Source organism: Leptonychotes weddellii, chromosome 9 (assembly GCF_054177405.1).
Source record: "Leptonychotes weddellii isolate Sample4059 chromosome 9, ASM5417740v2, whole genome shotgun sequence".
Taxonomy (NCBI): Eukaryota; Metazoa; Chordata; class Mammalia; order Carnivora; family Phocidae; genus Leptonychotes; species Leptonychotes weddellii.
Window position 1 is genome coordinate 24,066,379 of NC_138377.1, and position 22,384 is coordinate 24,088,762.

At 46.5% G+C, this 22,384-nt stretch overlaps 1 protein-coding gene across 1 annotated transcript; it reads left to right on the forward strand.

The window, feature by feature from the left end:
* The first annotated feature begins 12,575 nt into the window (after positions 1 to 12,575).
* Positions 12,576 to 21,885, forward strand: PROX2 (prospero homeobox 2). The gene is made up of 4 exons (XM_006745650.3): positions 12,576 to 14,360; positions 18,229 to 18,336; positions 19,578 to 19,772; positions 21,229 to 21,885. The coding sequence occupies exons 1-4, from the start codon at positions 13,035 to 13,037 to the stop codon at positions 21,412 to 21,414; spliced, it is 1,815 nt and encodes a 604-aa protein (XP_006745713.2). The 5' UTR covers positions 12,576 to 13,034; the 3' UTR covers positions 21,415 to 21,885.
* Positions 21,886 to 22,384: the final 499 nt, after the last annotated feature.

Here is a 22,384-nt window from a genome sequence, read left to right on the forward strand (position 1 = left end):
CTTTATAGCTCACCTTCCTTTTTTTTAAGATTTTATTTTTAAGTAATCTCTATGCCCAGAGTGGGGCTGGAACTCACCACCCCAAGATCAAGAGTTGCATGCTTTACCAACTGAGCCAGCCAGGTGCCCCTATAGCTCACCTTCCTAATAGAAAAGGTTTTCTATAAGCTTTGGTGGAATTAAGAATGAATGAATGAATGAGGGCGCCTGGGTGGTCAGATGGTTAAATGTCTGCCTTTGCCTGGGGTCATGATCTTGGGGTCCTGGAATTGAGCCCCACGGTGGACTCCCAGCTCAGGGGGGAGTCTGCTTCTTCCTCTCCCTCTGCCTCTCCTGCTTGTGCTCTCTCTCTCAAATGAATAAATAAAATCTTGAAAAAGAAAAAAAAAGAATGAATGAATGAATGAATGAATGTGTCACTAGTGCCTGCTCATACTGGTTTCTTAAGCTGAGTCATCTTACCTCGTCCTCAGGCACCTTTAGGGTGCCTTCACTCATCCAAACTCTGCAAGGGCTTCCACTGGAATTCTGGAGGGATGGGCAGAAGCAGAACTAGAAAGAGAGAAATAGAGAAAACTAGAAATAGAGAAAAGAGAGAAACTAGAAATAGAGAAAACTTTCTTGCCCAGCTGCTGCCCCTGATCACATCCTTAGCATCCTTCACCTGGACTATTTTTAAAGCTTCCTAAAGGGACCTGGGCCTCTACAATCACTTTCTCTAACCCATCCTCCATGTCCATGTCAAAGATCCTTTGAAACACAAATGTACTCCTGTCACTCTCATGCTTGAAGTCTTTCAATTGCTTCTCCCTATCAGGAGGATGAAGTCCAAACTCCTCAGTTTGACCGGGCACCTGATAACCTGGCCTTGGGCTAGGTTATGATCCACCCCATGATTTTTACAGGTGCTGAGTTTTTTTAGTCCTACACACTACTAGCAATCGCCCCCATGTGCTATTTCACTCCTTCCCATCTTTGTGTGGGCTGATCCCACCTCCCATTTGCCTAGGGACTCCTAATCATCCTCTAAGTCTCTTTTGAGTCCCTTCCTAATGCCCTCTGTCAGAGTTAACAGATACCCTTTCTGTACTTCCAAAGCATTATGCACGTATCTCTTCTTTGCATTATAATATGCTTTTTGCATGTCTTCTCTCCAGGGCAGAGCAGAAGGAGGAAAGAGATGATGACTCTATTTTCCTGAATCCCCTGCACAGAACACAGTGCCTGGTACTCTGTAGGTACTCAAGAAATACAAGTGGAATGACTAAGACATCGTGCTTACAAGACTGCTAGATGCAGCTGAAGAGTCCCCAAAACAGGAATCCCTTGAAGGGTTTGCTGTTAATATTTCTTAGACAGCTACTTAATTTTTTCATCTTTAAGTAATTAACTGTAGAGATTCTTATCTAAAGTTTAGAAGCTCAGGCCTGGATGACGTGGCAAAGCATTTCTCATAGAATTTCAATGATCGCCCAAGTTAATCTCAGATGTTACGATTTAGACATACACACACTTGCACACACTTGCACAGTAGCATGTGAAGTCTCTTTCAGAGGATAAAGGTTGAAATTGATTTCCTTGAGACTCATATATGAGCTTCGGTGGAGTCCAAGGTGCAACCCAATGAGCTCTCACCCACTTCTGTATTTAGAGCCTCCTAGGACACAGCATCATCTATTTCGACAGGAGTTATGTATATAAGTTCATAAACTTGTGTTTATGGCTCAAAAGGGAATTTATTTATTTCACATTTAAAAAATATTTTAATTCCAATATAGTTAACATACAATGTTATATTAGTTTCAGGTAAAATATAGTGATTCAACAATTCTACGTATTACTCAGTGCTCAAGATAAATGCACTTCTTAATCCTCTTCACCTATTTCACCCATCCCCCCACCTCCCCTCTGGTAACTATCAGTGTGTTCTCTATAGCTAAGAGTCTGGTTTTTGATTTGTCGTTTTTCCCTCCTTTGTTTTGTTTCTTCAATTCCACATATGAGTGAAACAATACAGTATTTATCTTTCTCTGGCTGGCTTATTTTACTTAGCGTTATACTCTCTAGATCTACCCAAGTTGTTACAAATGGCAAGATTTCATTCTCTTTTATGGCTGAGTAATAGTCCAGTGTATATATGTGTCTCTATCTATATCTATCAATATGATATCTTCTTTATCCATTCATCTATCAGTGACACTTAGGCTGCTTCCATAATTTGGCTGTTGTAAATAAGGCTGCAATAAACAGAAGGGTGCACATATCCTTTTGAATTTGTATTTTCTTATTCTTTGGGTAAATACCCAGTAGTATGATTACTGGATCATATGTTAATTTCAAAAGGGAACTTTATTTTATTTTTTAAAAGATTATATTTATTGATTTGAGAGAGTAAGCGAGTGCACGTGCACAAGCGGGGGGGGGGGGGGAGGGGCAGAGGGAGAAGCAGACTCCCCACTGAGCAGGGAGCCAGACATGGGGCTCCCCGGAGGATCATGACCCGAGCTGAAGGCAGACTCTTAACCAATTGAGCCACCCAGGCGCCCCATCAAAAGGGATTTTTTTTTTAAGATTATTTATTTATTTGAGAAAGAGAGAGAGAGCACAAGCAGGGGGAGATGTAGAGGCAGAGGGAGAAGCAGGCTTCCCGCTGAGCAAGGAGCCCAATGTGGGACTCCATCCCAAGACCCTGAGATCATGACCTGAGCCTAAGGCAGATGCTTAATAGAAAGAGCCACCCAGGCGCCCCATCAAAAGGGAATTTTTTTAAAAAAACATTTTTTATTATAAAATATATCTTCTCCCAGCTGGCTTTCCTGGGCATCTGAGTTGGGGCGGGGTGGGGGGGTGGGGGGGTGGGAGATGGTGGGGGGTGGCAGCCAACCAGCTCTGGCCTCTAAATGCATATTCATAAGCCCCCCCACACCGGTTGGCTGCGCTAGGCAGCCCCCACTGTCCCCACTGCTGCAGCAGGGCTGGGTCTGTCAGCTGGTGCCTTGCACTGAGAAGGGGCGGCAGGAGGCTTCCCTCACTCAGCCGCAGGCACCGGGCCTGCCTGGGGAGGAAGCCAAAATCACTTCCTGACCATGGTTCTTTATGCCCAAGGCTGGTGAAGAGTGGGCTCCTCCATCTTCTGGGGTAGCAGACCCCATCTGGCTGCAGAGCCCAGGACTTGGATCTCCCTGAGGGCATCTTCTCTGTGAGTAACCTTGCCAGAGACCTTTTTTTTTTGATGGAATGTTTATTATAAAAAGGTTCAAGAATGCAGAAAAGTGGAGAAGCTAGCATCACAAGAGCCACGACTTAGATTTAATCAGGGTTCATATGGTGCCGTATTTGCTTCACCTGCTTTTGTTGGCTGAAATATTTTCGAGCGAATCACGGACAGCAGGAATTTTTGATCTGAATATCTCACTCTGTAATAGCCTGATAGGCATCTCCAAAGCACTTTTTAAACTCTTCTTTCATCAGGTTCTCACGCCAGTCTTGAGTGAGGGGACGATTTCATCCCCATTTTAGAAAAGCAGAAAAAGCAGAAAGTGTGGCTTGAGGGCCAATGGGTGTCATAGAGCCCAGACCACCTAAATCCCAGCCCAGGGCACTGGTCTTGGCTGCAGGAAAGGATCTCACATCCACAAGTGTTTTGCTAGATAGTGATGAGACATTGCAGCCACTTTGTGACCATGGACCAGTCTTCGGTGGCCTCATCCATAAAGCAAGAGCAGGGCATGAAGATCCGAGGTTCCCTCACACTGGTCTGTGATGTGTTCATTGGTTTTCAGAAAAGACAATGTAGAGGTTTTTACAAATCTAAATTAATTTGGGTATTATGCCCTTCCTCTCTTTTCTTTTCTTTTTTTTTTTTTAAACCAGGGTAGTTAAGATTCTTTTTTTTTTATGAAATAAAAATGATAGTGGATTGTAGTCTTTTGCCTACCTATTTTTGGGGGGCTCTTACCTGCAAATAAAATATCAAGACCTCTCAGGCTGGTCCAATTTTTTGTTTGTTTTCATTTTATTAATGGTTGAAATCTAAAAGTCTGGAACCCAGGCACTGTACCAGATGATCCCCAAGTCCCCTCCAGGGCTAAATAAAGTTTCAGGGCTGTGGGGCCTCCCAGGCCTGCCCTAGAGGAAAGGGAAATTGCAAATTAAGGAGTGCCTATGGTCGGTGCTAGAGAGAGAGCAGCCCCCACAACTCTAGGAAACAGCACTATTATCAGTCCAATCCCCTTTTACAGATGAAGAAACTAAGAAGGGAGAGAGGCAAAGTTAACCTATGTAAGATCACATAGGAGTTAGTAGTGAGTCTGGCCCAGGTCCAGCACCCAGTGGATCACCCTCACAGACACCAATGACTCAGACCAGCAGGGTTTCAGGGCTGTGTGGACTGGGCTGTCAAACTGACCCCCTCTACCCATTTTCACCATCAGCCAATGCAGGGAGAGCTGTCCAGGGTGAGACCAGAGATAGATGGGGTCATCCCCAGCCCAGAGCCACATGGGGATGATACTGGGGCCCCCAGAGAATGAAACAGAGATGAGGCTGTATATGAAAACACCTTAGTAAAATGTAAATATGCTGTATGACATTGAGATGTGCCAGCCTAAACAAATTTACATTGGCAGTTAAAGTTTGTTAAGCCTGGTGAGTACCTGGATGAGAGGCTGCTCAGGAATACTGTATTCGTACATGATGTGTGATCACTAACATGAATTTCCTGTGGTGGACCCTTAGATCCTGTGCCATCTGCATGGGAGAGGCTGTTTCAGGCTAAGGCATTTTCCTCCATATTTCTCCGACCGCACTGTGCGTGGTTTTGGGGTAGGCACGACTGGTCTCATTGGAATCCAACCGTCTGCATAAATCTGGATCGAGCATCACTGGCAGCGATGAGAATGTTGTATCTCTTGGGCTTTGCGTGATGCCCCATAGCCAGCCTTGCTTCACTGATTGGGTCTCTGGTGGTCCTGCTGGAGTGTTTCGGAGGTGTTTGCTGTTCCCCAGTTGTGGGCACAGCACAGAAGGGGAGACACGCAACCGGCATGTGAGCTATCCTTTCCCTTTGCCCCCTTGAGCGGATATCAAGGAAGATTTCTTGGAAGGGCATAGACTCACAGGGAGAAGGGCTCCCCTGCTAGGAGGTGATCTGTGCAGTTGAAAATTCCACGGACCCTGGCTGCCTTTTCAGCCCGTGCCCATGGCCTCTAACACTTCAGACACACGGTTTCTTTCTTAGGCCTATTATTTACTTGAAATTCCACCTTGCTCTCACTTTACACTTTCTAGCTATAAAATCCTACATAACTTTGCACTTATCTCATGAGCCCTGTGTTCTGTGCTCATGTTTGTGGCTAAATTTGCTTCTCTAGTAGAGCTTTTTACATCTGGTGCCCAGGAATGTATATCCAGGAAAGAGTCAATGAGAAAATTCAAGCTTTGTTTGTTTGTTTTTTTAGTAGACTTTAATTTTTAGAGCAGTTTTAGATTCACAAACTGAGCAGAAGGTACAGAGATTTTTTATACATCCCCTGTCCCCACACATGCATAGCCTTCCCCATAAATGCAAGTTTTTTATTATCAAGGGCAAAGGTTGCTTTTTTTAAATTACAATGTGAAAATGTACCCATTGAAAATATGGAAAATACAGAAAAGTAAAAAGAAGAAATAGAGCAAAAGAACTATCCATGGTTCTATCCTATTCTAAACAACATTGCTAACATTTTAATGCATTTCTTTCTCATCTCTTCTCCTTTGTATTTTTAATAAGTGATTTTCTCTCTCCCTACTTATTATAAAATAATGTTCTATAAACTCTTCCTAAACATGATTTTATTTATTTATTTTTTATTTTTTAAAAGATTTTATTTATTTGTTTGACAGAGAGAGACACAGCGAGAGAGGGAACACAAGCAGGGGGAGTGGGAGAGGGAGAAGCAGGCCTCCTGCCGAGCAGGGAGCCTGATGCGTGGCTCGATCCCAGGACCCTGAGATCATGACCCGAGCTGAAGGCAGATGCTTAATGCCTGAGCCACCCAGGTGCCCCTAAACATGATTTAAAAAATGCTTACATAATATAACATCACATAGATAATACCATATTTATATTTAACCTGTATCTACTCTTTAATTGTGGGATGATCGTTTTTGACATAAATCTGTGGGTATGGCATCATTTTCTTGATTTTACTTCTTAGACATAGAGCCATTGACTCAAATGGTATAAACATGTTTAAGTTTCATAATATATAGCCCATAAATATCCTCCCAAATATGAGAAAAATGGGCCAGCTTGCTAAGAATCAGAGGTACAAAGGGTGAGGTGATATTTTCACCCACCGTATTGGCAAAGAATTAAAGGACCAGGAATGCCCAGTGTCGATGAGGATGAGGGGCTGTGGGGATATGTGTGTTTTATAGATATGTTGTTAAGAAAGAAAACTGGCTATTTAAAAATATACATGCAAACAATGCAATGAATAGATCCTTATAAAAATTCGATTAATATAGAAATATACAGAAATTACTCCGTCACTCCCCCATCTCCACTACCAATCAGTTGGTACATTTCTGGAGGGCAGTTGAGCAATGAGCATAAAAGTTTCACACATGCCTAGTCTTTGACCCAGAATTTCCACTTCTAGAAATATATTCTAAGCAAAAAACAGTGTAAGTTCCCAGAGATATAGACAAGACTGTTCATTCCAATATTATTCATAAGAACAATAGCTAACACTTATCAGTAATTTACTACGTGCCAGGAATTGGTCTAAAAACTGGATCCTTACAACAACCCTATGGTAACAGTAGGTGTTATGGTTATTTCCATGTTATTGATGAGAAAACTGAGGTACAGAGAGGTCACAGAGGTAATAAGTGGCTCTAGGGATTTAAATCGAAGCAGTCTGACTCTATGGTCCATACTCTATTGTCTGTATTACTATACTAGTGACAACATAAGAAAAAATCTGTCTGATCAAAAGGGAATTTACTAAATAAATTATGATATATACATACAATGGAATATCATCAGCTTTCACTATGTTGTAGATTGATACTCACTGACATAAAAAAAACAAAAAGGAAGCCATAGGACTATATTTATAATTCCATTTTTAAAAATTTATATAATTAGGAGCAATCATGTAAGTTTATCTGTACACAGAGAAAAAAGTATGGAAAAAGTTAACCAAAACTTTTTTTTTTTCCTAGGAGGCAGCATTACAGGTATCTTTCATTTCCTCTCAGTACATGTCTATCTTTGGGAAGTAAAATGACCCTTAATTGCTTTCATCATCTAAGAAACCCAGTAAAGCTATTTTGAAAGGGTTGTGGCAATTGCTATTCCGTCAGTAAATGTGAGTGTGCTGCTAGTTAATTTTTAAACAGAAAGCATCGTGGCTTCATGCCACACCCAGGTAAAGGGCTCTGGGTGGCGCGCTGGCCCGACATACAGGCTTCCTGTTTCTCAGCTGCCCAGATGCAGAGTTTCCACGATTGTCCTCCAGAGATGGGCGTAAGCATCTCTGGGCATCCAACCACAGTGGAGTCTGGCTGGAGTCTAGTTTCTGGCCTCAAGACATTCCCGCTGATTGTTGCTTCATTAAGCACACTGAGCTCCTTCTCTTACCCCAGTAGTTCTGTCTTCTGGAGCACACAGACTACATGGAAACTCAAAAAAACCAAAACCTTAGATAATCCACAAGGGAGATTTGGCAAAGTTGGTGGTTCTGTGTCCTATCTATCTGTCTCTGTATTGGTTTTGCTCCGTGTAGATGCTAGAAAGATCTGAAATAATGTACCTCTAATGAAGAGATGAAAATCAGTCTACATGAAGCACAAAAAACAATTTATGCAGCTGAGTCAGCAAACATCTATTCGGCGACCCTTGGAAGTCAGGCACCACCTGGGGACACAAAGAGGGAACTCACAGTCTAAAGTAGAAGAGACAGGGCGCCTGGGTGGCTCAGTCGGTTGGGCGTCTGCCTTCGGCTCGGGTCGTGATCTTGGGGTCCTGGGATTGAACCCCACATTGCATCGGGCTCCCTGCTCAGTGGGGAGTCTGCTTCTCCCTCCCACTCTTCCTCTGTGCTCTCTCTTTCTCAAATAAATAAATAAAATCTTTTTAAAAAATAAAGGAGAAGACACATTGATTACTTCAGAGAGGAGGTGACATTTCAGTTGGATTTTGGAAAGGGAGTAGAGGTTTACCAGGTAGAAAAGTGAGAGCAGGGCCTTCCGGGCAGATGGGATAGTAAATGCCAAGACCTGGAGTCATGAAGGAGTTTGGCGTGCTCAGGGAACACAGAGCCCAGGACAGCTCGGTGGCAATGCTGAGGCAAGTGGAGTTGAGACATCCGTACCTTATATTCAACAGGCAGCTAGCAAGGACTGATTCCATGAATGGGCATAAGCAGGCCCATGTTTTAGAAAATTAATGCCAATGCCAACGTTGCTGATGGAACAGAGACAATCAAAAAGGAATTTCCACTGGCTCCCACCATCACCGCAGCTACCCAGCCTGCAGCTCCTGTCCATGTACGCTGCCTCCCCCGCTATCATGGACGAACCGAGGCTCCTCCTCGCTAAAGTCCATCTCCCCCCAGGCGTGACATCTCGCCCCCACCCTCCTACCCAAGGACGGGCTCCAGAACTTCTCCCCCTCTGGCCTACAGTAAGAGACTATCTTTCTACGGCATCACCATTAGCCTACAAATATGCTGTTATTTCTTCTATCTTGACCCCATTTCTCCCTCCAGCCACTGTCCCGTTTCTCTCCTCTCTGCAAAACTCCTGGAAAGAGTTGTCATAGTTAACGTCACCAAGCCCTCCTCTTGTCCTTTGCCCTAAATCCATTCCGACCAGGCTTTTTCTCCCTGCGCTCCACCAAAACTTCTCTGATCAAGATCTCGAATGCCTCTATGTTACTAAAAATCCTTATGTGACTTGAGCTGTCCCTGCTCCTATAAACACTTTCTTCACTTGGCTCTCAGGAACTCCCACGCCCCTAGGTTTCTTCCTACCTCACTGATCGCTCCTTCTCACCCTTGACTCATTCCCCTCTTACCCCCAGCCTCTTCATGTTGCTATTGCCCCAGGACTCAGACCTTGGCGCCCTCCTCCTCTCTGTGTACATTCATTCCTTGGTGAGCTCGTCCGTCTGCATATTGACAACCATCAACTTTTTATTTTTAGCCCAGATCTCTTCACCGAGTCCCAGGCTTATTTATCCAACTGCTTTCTCAACATCTTCATTTAGATGTCTCATAATTATCTCAATTTCAACACGTGCAAAACAGAGCTCCTGATATTCCTCCCCAAACCCACTCCTCTAGAGTCCTTCCGACTCAGCTCATGCAATTTCGTCCTCCGCGTCGCTCAGGCCAAATGCTTTGGAGTCATCATCGGTGATACTTTATTTCTCTCTGTGCTCCACATCCAGTCTGTTAGCAAATTCCGTGGGATCCCCATTCAACATATACCAGGATCTGATGTAACTTGCCACTTGCCTGGCTACTGTCCTAGTCTGAGACACCTCACTACATTATTATCCTCTGGGTCACTGTCTAGATGCCTAGAGGCCTAGAGTGTTCTAAGGCTGTTTCTACCCTTGCTCCCCACCCCCAGTCTATTCTCCATCCAGTAAAAAATGATCCTTTCAGAACTGAGTCAGGTCATATTACTTATAAACTTCCAGTGGGTCCCCATTTATGTCAGAGTGAAGGCCAACATCTTCACAGCGGCCAACAAGGCCCCATTACAATGGCCTTCCATACTTACTTAGTATGTTACGACATCTGGCTCCCTTTGCATGAATGTTAGCTCCACGTGGGCAGAGGATTTTGTCTGTTGTCAGCACTCGATCCACATTTGTTGAATGAATGAATGAATGAATGAATGAATGAATGTAGAAGGACCAGAGTGAGGAGAGGCTAGAGGATGGGGGACCAGTCATGAGGTATTGTAATTCTCTAGGTAAAAAGTTGAGACCCTGAATCAAGGAAGTGGGAAAGGCACGGTGGGATGCAGTCCAGAGCAATTTTTTGCCATAAATGACCAGGCATGGTAACCAAATCACTGTTGAGGATGAGGAGTCGGGGAGAGTCAAGGAGACTTCCCAGCTTCCAGCTTAAACAAGATCAGTAGTATGCAAGGTGAGGCAGAGGGGCAACTATAGAGTTTGGGCTTGAAAATGTTGAATTTAAGCAGGAGATGTTCACTCAGCAGTTAGAATAATCATAACCAATCCCCTCTTCTTTTTGGAAGTTACTTACCTGAAAATATATACAGTTTGTATTACTGCGAGTCTCTCTTGGTTAAAATATCAATTCTGCCAGTTCAGTGATCATTATTAGTTAGAAAGCAGCCAATGTGTGCTTAATGAATGACCCAGATATGCCTAGCAGATGGTAAGAGCTGATGTAAAAATCGCTTTTTCATATTATACAAATACTATATATTCATTGTCAAATGATCACAGGAAGTTAAGAAACGTGTCTCTCTTCATGAGGTGGTAAACCATCCAGACTGTTGGAATGAATTTAGCGATACATTTTTAAATGTACATTAATTTGGCAAATCATCTATTTTATCTTAGTAATTTACAAATGTCTTACTCAAAGCAAAAACCTTCTATGTATTCTGACCCACGAGCCTCACTTTCAGTGCCATTTGCCTCGTGATGGCTCGGCAGGACCACCTCCCACCCTCTGCCTTGGCACTGGGAGCAGCATTGCTCCCGGGGAGCTTGTCGGGTATCTCTGCTGGTCGCCTGGCAGCTCCAGGTGGAGGTGTGGCCACGTCCACACAAGAACCCAGAGGCTCCTGAAAAGCCAAGGTTTGCCCGAGGTAGAGAACTCCAAGTAAACTTTAGATCGAGAGTAGGAAGAAAACAAGCAGACTCTGTCCTGCCAGCATTTGTGCAAGCAAAGCAAAGGAGAGTGGAAATTTCTGGAGGAAAGAAATTCATTTACCTCTTGTAGGAAAGGAGGCATCCACTTGACAGAGAAGTCAGTCTCTTTTTCTTTTTTTAAAGATTTATTTATTGATTTGAGAGAGAGAACAGAGGGGAGGGGCAGAGGGAGAAGGAGAGAAAGCCTTAAGCAGACTCCGCACTGAGTGTAGAGCCCAATGCAGGGCTCAATCTCATGAGATCAGGACTTGAGCCAAAACCAAGAGTCAGACAATTAAACGACTGCACCACCAAGGTGCCCTGAAGTCAGTCTCTTGTACAGGTCTTTCCATCTCCAGGGTGGCCGCTAAAGTGTGGTTGTGTCAAAGGATTTGAGATCTTTTTTTTAAATTTTTTTTTTTTTTTTTAGATTTTATTTATTTATTTGACAGAGAGAGACACAGTGGAGAGGGAACACCAGGAGGGGGAGTGGGAGAGGGAGAAGTAGGCTTCCGACGGAGCAGGGAGCCCGACACGGGGCTCGATCCCAGGACCCTGGGATCATAACCTGAGCCGAAGGCAGATGCTTAACGACTGAGCCACCCAGGTGCCCCAGGATTTGAGATCTTAGTAACTGAGAGCCACTCTCAGCCTCACTGAGCCTCGGTTTCCTCCCCTGTAAAATGGGAGAATTACACTGATTCTCAAGTTTGGCGCCAGGTGCAATGAGGTGGCATGTACAAATGTTTTGTAAACTCCAAGTGCCTTAAACTTGCTATCTGAAGCCCCCTGGTTAAAGTACAGTGTATTTTGATACTTTGTGGGGGAAAAAAAAATAGCTTTAGGCAGGCTTTCCCAAAATAGCTCCCTGCTTCTTCCCACACCCTCATCCCAACTTCCAACCCCTTATCACACTTCTCCTTCATAACAGGTATCACGACCTGAAAATAGACGTGTTCATTCCCTCTTCCCCTGGGAGGCAGCCAGCTCCATGAGAGCAGGATTCTGCTGCTCTGATTCACCACTGTCTCTCCAAGTGCTCAAAGGCCCGATGCATAGGGGGTGCTTAATAAATAGTTGCTGAACGTGAAAATGAATGCATAATCTGATTCTTCCAGGAGCAGGACAGCTGGTTCTCAAACTCTGGTTTGCTGGTTTCAAATGCAGGTTCCCTGTCCCAGTATGGAGGGATTCTGATTGTGCGGGACTGGTGGGGGTTCCTGAATTTGCTATTTTTAACAAGTTCCTGGGGGTGGGGGTTGTGGCGTAGACACTAAGAAAGTCACTCTGAATCAGATAAACCTTGTTTGGACTCCAGCCTGTCACTTACTAGTTGTATGAACTTGGGGAGGTTACCTAACTTCTCTGAGCCTGTTTCCTTATCTCTTAGATGAGAATGACAACATTCTCAGGGAGATGTTATGAGACTTAAATTAGGCATGGATATAAAGTTCTTGGCCCAATGGCAGTTGTGCAGTTACTGCTGCTATTACATTTATTTTTATTATTCTATGGTTATGCCCTAGCAAAACTGTCCTATGCAGTTTCTCCCTGAAGGATCACTCTTAGGAATGTTCTTTTTTTTTCTTTAAGATTTATTTATTTATTTATTTGACAGAGAGAGAGCGCAAGCGGGGGAGCGGCAGACAGACGGAGAGGGAGAAGCGGGCTTCCCGCTGAGCAGGGAGCCCGATGCGGGGCTCGATCCCAGGACCCTGGTACCATGACCTCAGCCGAAGGCAGATGCTCAACTGACTGAGCCACCCAGGTGCCTCAGGAATGTTCTTATAGTAGGATCCCAACCAGCAGCACAGCATCACGGGGGAGCTGGTTAGAGATACAGAATCTGCCCTACCCCAGACCTGCCGAATCTGATCTGCATTGTAATAAGATCTCTAGGTGATTTGTTTGCACATTCAGGTTTGAAAAGCACTGTTCAAAATCACGTATGCTATCGTTTTCTTCCGGTCTCTAATTCCAGAGTCTGCTCAGGTTTGTAAGCTCTGGCATCACGGAGTCTGAATCCTTGACAGCTGCTTCTGATCCTTCTGAGTGCAGAGGAGGAACCCTCAGCTTGCTCTGGGTACCCCTCCAGCTGAGGACGTTCGGAGAAGAGATTCCCTCAGGGAGCCACAACTCTGAGATGGATCCAAACCCTGGCTTGCTTCCTCCTCTGTCCCGGGCTTGCTCCCACCTGGCAGAACCCTGTATGGAAGGTGAGAGAAGCCCAGCCCCTCGAGAGAAGGGCAGAGACTCCCCCTTTGCCTGGAGCCTGGGCCCCAGCTCCAGCTTTGCCGACCCTGACTGGTTTTGGGATGAGAACATCCAAGCAAAGAGGGCCAGGGTGGAGACCATCGTCCAAGGCATGTGCCTCTCTCCTCACGCTCTGGCTCTGGTCCCGGGCAATGCCCGAGCCAGGGATGGTGCCTGTTGCCCAGAGAAGGCCCGGGAGCGGAAGAGGAAGCAGAGCCTTCCCATGCAGCAAGGCCCCCTGAAGTCAGGCCCTGCCGGAGACCATGGCAGCAGGAAAGGGGGCCCTCGGGTAAGGGAACAGCTCCATCAGCTGAAGCAACAGCTAAGACATTTACAAAAGCACATCCTGCAGGCTGCTGAGCCCAGGGACACAGCCCAGGACCCAGGAGGCTCCGAGACGGACAAGGGCCCTCTGAGCGTAAAGCAGAGGAAGGGCTATGGATCTAGGCCCTGGGCTATGGACAGTGACCATTTCCAGGGTTCCCGTGGGGACCTCTCCGGGGAGGAAAAACACAGAGCGTCTGAGGCAGGCTACCAGTCTGAGGAGCCCAGGTTCCTTCCTTGTGGAGCGCGGGCTTTGCTGGAGATTCTGAGGAAAGAATTGACCGGGGCAGTGTCCCAAGCTGTGGACTCAGTATTACAAAAGGTACTATTGGATCCACCAGGCCACCTGACTCAGCTGGGCAGAAGCTTCCAGGGGCTTGTGCCAGAGGGGAGAAGTGAGCCCTCACCTCCTGAGAGAGGTGCCTGTAAAGATCGATTTCCTTTGGCCACCTTGCCCAGGAGGGCCCAGCCACAGACTGCGGTCCCCTTGCGAACCCTATCACTGGCCAAGTCTCTGGATCCTCCTAGGTACCCTGCCTCTCTGAGGATGATCCCCAGATCCTATCAGGGTCCCCCAGCAAACTGTCCTTTGACTGCGCCTTCCCACATCCAGGAAAATCAGATTCTTAGCCAGCTACTGGGCCACGGACCCAGTGGTCACTGGAGCATCACCCTTCCCCACGACTCCTCTTCCCAAAGTCACCCCTCCTCAGAGTCCGCTCTGCGACCATGGGGAGCCGTCAAACTGCGACCATCAGTCCTGAGCCAGCAGCAGCATGCCTTGCCCTTCCCTCCCCGCCGTTTGGAAAGACTGCCCCTTCTCCCCTCAGTGAAGATGGAACAGGGTGGTCTGCAGGCCACCCCCGATGTGCGGCCTTTTCCTTCAGTCCACATATCCTTTACTGGTAACTGAAGTTCTCACCGCCACAGCCCAGAGAAATGGGAAGTCTGGAAGGTGAGGGGAGGCGGGGACAAATAACTCCACGGCATTAAATCACTTTGCTTTCCCCATGGACTTCTTAATGTTGCTCCCAGGCCCTCCTTCCCTGTGGCTCATAGTTACGAGGTTCTAACAAGGTGGTGGCCACATTCTGGGATTTAAGGATGCTGGAAAGGTTCTTTACCTTCTTTTTACCTTCTTCTGTGACACACTGGATTCTACCACTACTGACTTTTTCCTTTGGGTCTGGAAGAGTTTTGTTTGTTTGTAAACTCAAAGGGGCTTCCAAAATATGATAAGTACCCGATGGAAGGAAAAACCCCATAACTTGGTTGTCAGTGGCCTGTATACCTAGGCAGAGAGGGTCAAAGGAATGACCTCATCTGAAGCATGGCTCCCCAGTCTCTTGGCTCTGCAGGCAAAAAAGCCTCTGGATCCTCCTAGGTTGTCCAGGTAATTCACGGGGAAGCCATGAGGGACCAGAAACTTCTGAGGCAGATGGAAGAGAGGAGGCTTTCCTGAGGGACTAGACCCAAGAGGCATCTGGGAGCGGTAAGAAGACTTTAGTCTGAGGAACAGCTTCTAAGCTGCAGCTGAGAGGACTAGAGCTTGGGGGCTGGGAATCTAAAGGGGGAGGCCCCCATGGGGAAGGCTGAGGGGCCCAGGCAGGTCTGTAGTGATCTGGAATTTACTGCAATCCTCAGGCAGACCCCACTCTCTCAAATAGTGTTGCCCAGAGTAACTCTCCCTCAGGATATTAATGTTTGTTAAGTTAGGAAAAAAGCAGCTTGGGTAAATACTAGATTATTTCTACTGGTTATTTAAATACTGGTTATTTCTACTACTGGGTAGTTTGATCTGGAGACTTCTCAGAGCCTTTAACATGCTGATGTCCTATGTGAAGCTCTAAGAGGAGAAGGTCTGCAGCCTCAAACGCACATGACCAAAGATCCTCTTCCAACAAGCATCCTTGCAAGACTAAAGTTCCTGACAACATTAGTTTGGATGTTGCTTTTTTAGCGAGCGGAGCTCATGCTGCTCCTTCTCATGGGCAGCCTATAACGGAGTCTCCAGAGGTCACACCTGCCTATCCAGGTGTGAACAGTGGTGTCCTTTGCCGGGGAAGCTGTATGAAGGGCGGCAGGACGGGGTGGGCCCTTGTGTCCTAAAGGCTAGGAGCGCCCTCTTCTGGTCACAGGTGTTGGAAACACCCCTAAAGCTTGGGCACGGGGTGGAGGGGGGAGGGAAATTGAGGCCGGCCGGCAGGCAGCAGCTATAAAACCAAGGCCAAGAACACCTCAGGGGCCACTACTGCTTCTCAGGCAGTAGGAAATCTTCTTGGAGGTGTAGAGACAGATCGTCAGGAAAACGCCCTGTGTGACAAAGGCTACCTGTCTGGACCTCTGGTAAGAGGCCACTTGGTTAAAGTTGGGCAATGGTGGAAGAACCTAAGGGACTCAGTCCCCCAAGGTTCTCCGCTATACTTCCTTTGGCAGGAGCATGCTGATATTTCTCGGGCACCTGCTGTGTGCGTAGCCCTGCTCCGTGAAATGAGGACTGGACTCAGAGAGCTTTGGGAGGTCTGGAGGCCCACCCACAGGGCTGGCTGCGTGCAGTGATTTGGGGCCCCCAGGCAGCATCCTGGTTCCCCAGCTAGTCCCTCATTCCTGTTGCCTACACTCCAGCATTAGAAATGTGTTCCTGTGGGCAATGACAGCCGCTAAGAGCAAGCTACTAAGAAGCGTAAAAGCACGTTCACGTTCATACGACCTCCGGCCAACAGGCAGAGCAGGTGCGGTGACCAGGCAGTAGGGGGCAGCACCTGATGCGCTGCGCACCTTCCGCGTGGCCGGTAGGGAAGCCCCAGTTCCCGGGTATCAGTCCACCACCTCTTAGCCACAATTCTGAGACTCAAGAGCTCTGAAAATCCCTGTGATTTCTTCCCCCGAGGGCTGATGGAAACGTTTTCGGTGGCAAAACCTGCCCTGCCCTGATTGGAGGCTATTTATCGACTATCCCACTTAGTGTAAATAGCCGTCCACTTGGCTATGGAAATACGAGTGTGTTGGATTACGGACTGCTGCCACAGCCCCTGCTCCGGCCGTTAACTAACATATGGTAGATGCACCATGTGGCCATTATAAAATAACAAATTCTGAAATCTGAAGCCCCTTTGGCCCAGCGTTTCAGGGAAGGGGTTGTGGGCCTGTGTGACCTCACCGTCTTCAGGCCTCCACTCTAGATCAGGTATCTGAGAGGCAGGGACAGAGAAGAAAACTAATTTGCCAAAAGTCACAAGACAGACACACGCGGAGCCAGGATGCAAACCCAGGACCTGACTGCCAAGCACAAGCTTTAACTACTACGCTTACATTTTAAGAAATGAGGCCCAGAGAAGGTAAGTGGCTTGCCTCTAATAGGTGGCAAAATCAGTGTCTGAAACTGGGTCTTTGAACTTCTAAATCCAGTCTTCTTTCCACAGCATTTGTGAACCTTTAAGAAGGGTAAGAAGTGGGCCCAAGGAGGCAAGGGCAGGGGTCCTCTGGGCAGCAGCCTGGGTGCCAGGGCCGGTTATAACTGTAATCATTTGGCTTGGTCTCCTTTGGCTAAACTGATACGTGCTGCTGAGGAGTCTTAGTTGTCCTAAAGGTACAGCTCTCTGACCTGAACTCCAAGGTTACTCTGTGTAAGGCTTCCCACCCAGCCCCAGGACTATCTCTGGGAATGCTATGGGCTCTGACTTTCCTCCCATGCTGGTGCTAGGCAGTCACACCACAGCACCCTGCTCTTATTAGAGGAGAAGCGGTCTGTTCTCAGGTGAAGTACGGGTTGGAATATCATGGATTCAGGCCGACCATCTAATCACTCATTCATTCTTTCAGCCAACAATCATTTATTGAGCACCTACTATGTTCCTAGCACCGGGCTAGACACGAGGAATACAAAGATGAAAAGACAAGGTCCTTGCCCTCAAGGAGCTCACAGTCTAAATGGGGAGACAAACATGCAGTAAAACTTCCAGTAAGGTCATTGCTACAACAGAGGTTTGTACAAAGAGCCTTGATAGCCTGGGGTAAGGAAGGCCTAATTCAGCAAGGAAGTATGTCACAGAGGAGGGGTGTCCGAGCCGAGCTGGGAGGGGTGAGGGAGAGTTCTGCCGGGCACACAGGGAGCAGGCACAACCGAGATGATCAAGCTTCCTGAGCCCAAGCAAACTGTGATCCGGCACTCAGGCTGGTTAGGGCTTGTTGGCTTGAACACTGCCAAGGGAGCTACGAGAATAGAATGGGGACCATCTGGTCAGCTCGTCTCATTTTACAGATGGGGAAACTGAGGCAGAGAAGGGGAAGGAAATATCTCCATGGAGTTTTGAAATCTGGGACAGACCTGCCATCTCTTCCCATTCTATTCTGAAAGTGCACAAAGCACAACAAACTGTATTTGATGTCATATATGCCAGAGAACATTTGCACATCAAATGTTTTTTAAATTCTGAAAATTTACTGTACACTTATGGTATTCAGCATCTGGAAAAGCTTTTTTTTTTTTTTAGTTTTTTCAGTAAGCTCTAGGCCCAACAGGGGTCTTGAACTCAAGACCTCAAGATCAAGAGTCACATGTTCTACTGACTGAGCCAGCCAGGTGCCCTAAGAAAAAGCTTATCTGATCACACTTGCTAGAGACAGAAAAATGGAATTAATACACCATTCAGCTAGAAAAAATAAAATAGAAACCATAAGGAACAGGACAATTCATTCTTTGGATAAACTGATACAATTATTTGATAAACTGGTGTTAATTTTCCTTGACACTGAGATAAATCCAGGAGGGCCTAAATCCTGGTCACTTGAAGAAGGCCAAACTGATGTTTTTCTTCACACGCTACCCCAGCTCCAACCTCCTGAAGGCTTACTTCCCCGATGTCCAGGTAAAGTCATTCTTCACCTCTGAAAGCATCTGCAAAACTCCCAAGAGGCAGTGGGTTTTGGCCAGCGAGAGGCAAGTCCTAGGTCATCATATGTGCACGTCAGGTCCCCTTCGTGTTGCTGATGGAATCAGTACAATTTCCAGTTTTGGGCTGAGACTCTGCATGAATAACTTTGGGCCACAAAGGTTGGGTATCTGAATTTTAAGCTTTTGAGCTGTAGATATACCCAGAAACACACGGGGAGGGAAGGTGGCAGGGAGAGGGAAACATTAGTAAACGGCACCTTTGGCCTAGTGTTTTGTCTCTGCTTGGGGAGACCATGAAAAAGAAAGAATATATAAAGAGTCGGACACTGTCTTGTTTATATTCAAAGTGCTGTATTTCAAAACTGACTGAAGGTGCATAGAGATCAAGCGTGACAATAAAGAAAGTCAAGCTCTGATGATTGGAACCAGACCTTGCCTGTTCCCGTAAAGTTTCTGATGACCTCCTCTACCCTGGCTGTTGGGATAGGGTGGCTAATACTTTGTATCTACATCTTTGTGTTTTCCAGATCTTTCCCTCATATTCAGTTGCTCAGTTGACCCCTGCACCACACTCAGATTTCAATTCATTCTGCAACTCCAGGGTGGCAATGAACTGCTCTCTACTCTACACCCTTAGCCCTTCCTTTTGCCCTCGACCTGGCAGAAGGCTCTGGGGCTGTCATGTAATCTGCCCAGGTGCAGCAGAAGCATCTGACCTTGACCCCAGACCCTACCAAAGTCACACTAGACACCACGGAAGGCATTTCATGGGTTAAAAAAAAAGTCATAAATCCAGTATATCAAAAACAATATTTTCTAATAGATATCATAGCTAATTGAGATTTTTCTGTGTGTAAGTGAATAGGCTAGGAAAACAGGTGTGGCTTCTTTTTTAAAGAAAGCCCTTTTGGGGGCACCTATGTGGCTCAATCAGTTTAAGCATCCGACTCTTGATTTCAGCTCAGGTCATGATCTCAGGGTTGTGAGACTGAGCCCGGGGTCAGGCTCCGTGCTGGGCGTGGAGCCTGCTTAAGATTCTCTCTCTTCCTCTGCCCTGCCTACCCACCCCCCGCCCCCGCCCAAAAAAAGAAAGCCCTTTTTAATGGTGGTTGAAGCCATCCTTATTAAGCCCTATGTTGAACCGGAAGCTGACAGTTCGGACTCTGAACACCTCATGGCAGACGTCTGACCTGATGGATCCTGTTGTTTGTACAGTTCAACCGCTGCATAACCTCCCAGATGATCAAGTGGTTCAGCAACTTTCGTGAGTTTTATTACATCCAAATGGAGAAATTTGCCCGGCAAGCGATTTCAGATGGTGTCACGAATCCCAAGATGCTGATGGTACTCCGCGACTCAGAACTTTTCCGAGCTCTCAATATGCACTATAACAAGGGAAATGATTTTGAGGTAAGACCATGTACTTGGGTCCCATGAGGTCTGATGAGTGCCTGCCCTTCGTGATTGAGTTTTAGAAAAGATCCCCTTCTGTGTCTGTCCTTGAGTTGCTGAGAGCCAGGGCAGCCTGGGGCCAATGTCTGTATCACCCACAAAGACGAGACTCAACGCCTTCTCTGAGGCAACAGGTGGATGTCACAAGATGAATATACAGCCAGTCTGCATTCTGAAACTGAAACAGAAGTTGACCAGATGTTGTGCTATTTTAGATCTAATACTCTGCAAGGAAAAGGAAAATTCCATAGCTTGCTGCCCTTTTCCCCTTAGTGCTAGGAGGCACACAACTAAATGCCCGGCTGTTGTAGCACCTAGACTTGGCCTCCGTTTTCTTTATAATTTCTGTTTGTGTCATCATTTGGTTCTTTGTTCTCACTTGAACAGTTTTATTTGTGGGCTTTTCATGGCAAGTCACCTCAGATCCTTTCTTGAAATACTGAATAAACAGTATTCAAGCTTCTCCGTCCTTCCGGGATCTCTGTGAAGGCAAACTGGTGGCACCTTAGAGGTAAAGCATCAGTAAAGTGTGAGCAAGTGGCCTAGGTGTCATGGGTGATTACTCCTAATCCAGACACGCATTTCCTTGTGTGCAACTGACAGCTCTACTGGGCTGGCGTCCCGTTCTGCAGGTCACTGACTACACTTCCCTCTCCTTGCCTTTCTCACTTGACCCAGATGCCTCCAAGAAAGGGAAGAACTGTTGGCATCTACCAGATGTTCTGTCAGAATATGTCTGGAAACCTGAGCTTCCTTTCTGAGGCTCGTGGGGTCAGGGCGTGTGGATGGGGCAGGGCTGCCACATCTGTCCACGTGGGGGGGTCATGTGGCATGCAGTGGTGGCAAGCTGTGGGCCAGGCTGGATTTGGAGGACCTGTGGGACTCCCCATCATTTATGGTGCCAGTCTGAGTGAGGTCCTGGAACATATTCTTGAGTCCCCCTTCCACCTCGTGCTTGGCTTTGGAGGCAGGAATGATTCCAAGTCTTTTGGATCCAACCCCAAAAGATGGTGGGATGAGGTACAACAGTTGTAAACTTTGGGGCCTGCCTTTCCACATTAGGCACTAAGGAAAAGAATACGAAAGACCTCCTTCGAACCACAAATTTAATTTCAATCGGAGTCAGAGTTTCCCACTTACTAAAAACATCACCATTAGTAGATTCAGCTTTTCCTACAAAGGGAGTGTCCCTAATATGCTTTTTCCCAGGACTGTCTCATGGGTACCATCATCTTAAAGTTTGTATTTGATGAGAGAGCAGGGGATTCTTAGGCTGCAGAAATCGAGAGCCAGGAGAGTAGAGATGCTTTTATCAGCCCACTACCCAAGGAACAGGCAACATTGAGGTCTGCACGGCGCCAGGGCTCCTCGGCCTCATGTCTTTTCTTTCTCTTGGGTCTCTTTGGGAATGCAGGTCCCAGACTGCTTCTTGGAAATTGCCAGCTTGACGTTGCAGGAGTTCTTCAGCGCTGTCTCCGCGGGTAAAGACTCAGATCCTTCCTGGAAGAAACCCATTTATAAAATTATTTCGAAACTGGACAGTGATATCCCAGAGATATTCAAATCTTCCAGCTATCCCCAGGAGCTGTTTCAGAATTAAGATCCCACAAAGTGAGGAGCAACTGGCCAGGGTTTCCTAGGTTTGTCTTAAATGGCAGTCAGTACAGCTGTAGTCGTAGAAAAAGGGCATAAGGAGAAACTACCCCCCCTCCCCCACCACATAGGTACTATTACCCACTTCTGATCATTTATTTCCTTTTTCACAATCCTCAGAGTCTTAATCCTAACTATAAAACATATCAACCAAACGTACTGGTGTGTTGGTAGCATATTATAAAAGGGACACACAGTTTGGAATCAGAACTTAAATCTCCACTCCACTGTTTCCATGTGTTGTGACCCTGGGAACTTGCCAGCATCTCTGTATCTGTAAAGCCAGGTTGTGAGGATTAAAAGATACTCTGTCCTAAAGTACTCTATGAACTGTTACTCACTACACAAATGTTAGTTTTCTCTCCCCTTGGCTTTCAGATAAAGTTATCTCGTGTGTGTGTGTGTGTGTGTGTGTGTGCGCGTGCGTGTGTTTTATTTATTTTTTTTTACAAATTGCTGGTTTTCGTTACCTATTTATCGAGCTCCACTTTGCTAGACACTTTCAAATACATTACCTTTAAGCTTTTCACTCTCAAAAGTAGATATTCTCTTCATTTGAAAAATAACCAAACCCAAGTTTGAGAACTGTGAGGTAACCTGCCAGAGTATAAGGCTAAGGCGTTTGGGAACGTCAGCAGGGATGGTCAGGAACATGGAGGAACCTAAGCCCTTCTGATGCCAGACTACATGTGGGACCACCTCCTGCTGCTTTTCGTGATCTCAAACAGGCCACCGTCCCCAGGAAGCATCCAGCCCTGATGGGGCACTGTCATCTGACACCCCCTGCCTAGTACTCAGGAATGCTTCATCACCCAGGATTTCCGCTGATCATGCCAGCATGCCCAAAGCAAACTTGCTGCCGGACTTGAGTATTGCTATTCATTCATTCATCTGCTGGGAGTTTATCAGCGGGACAA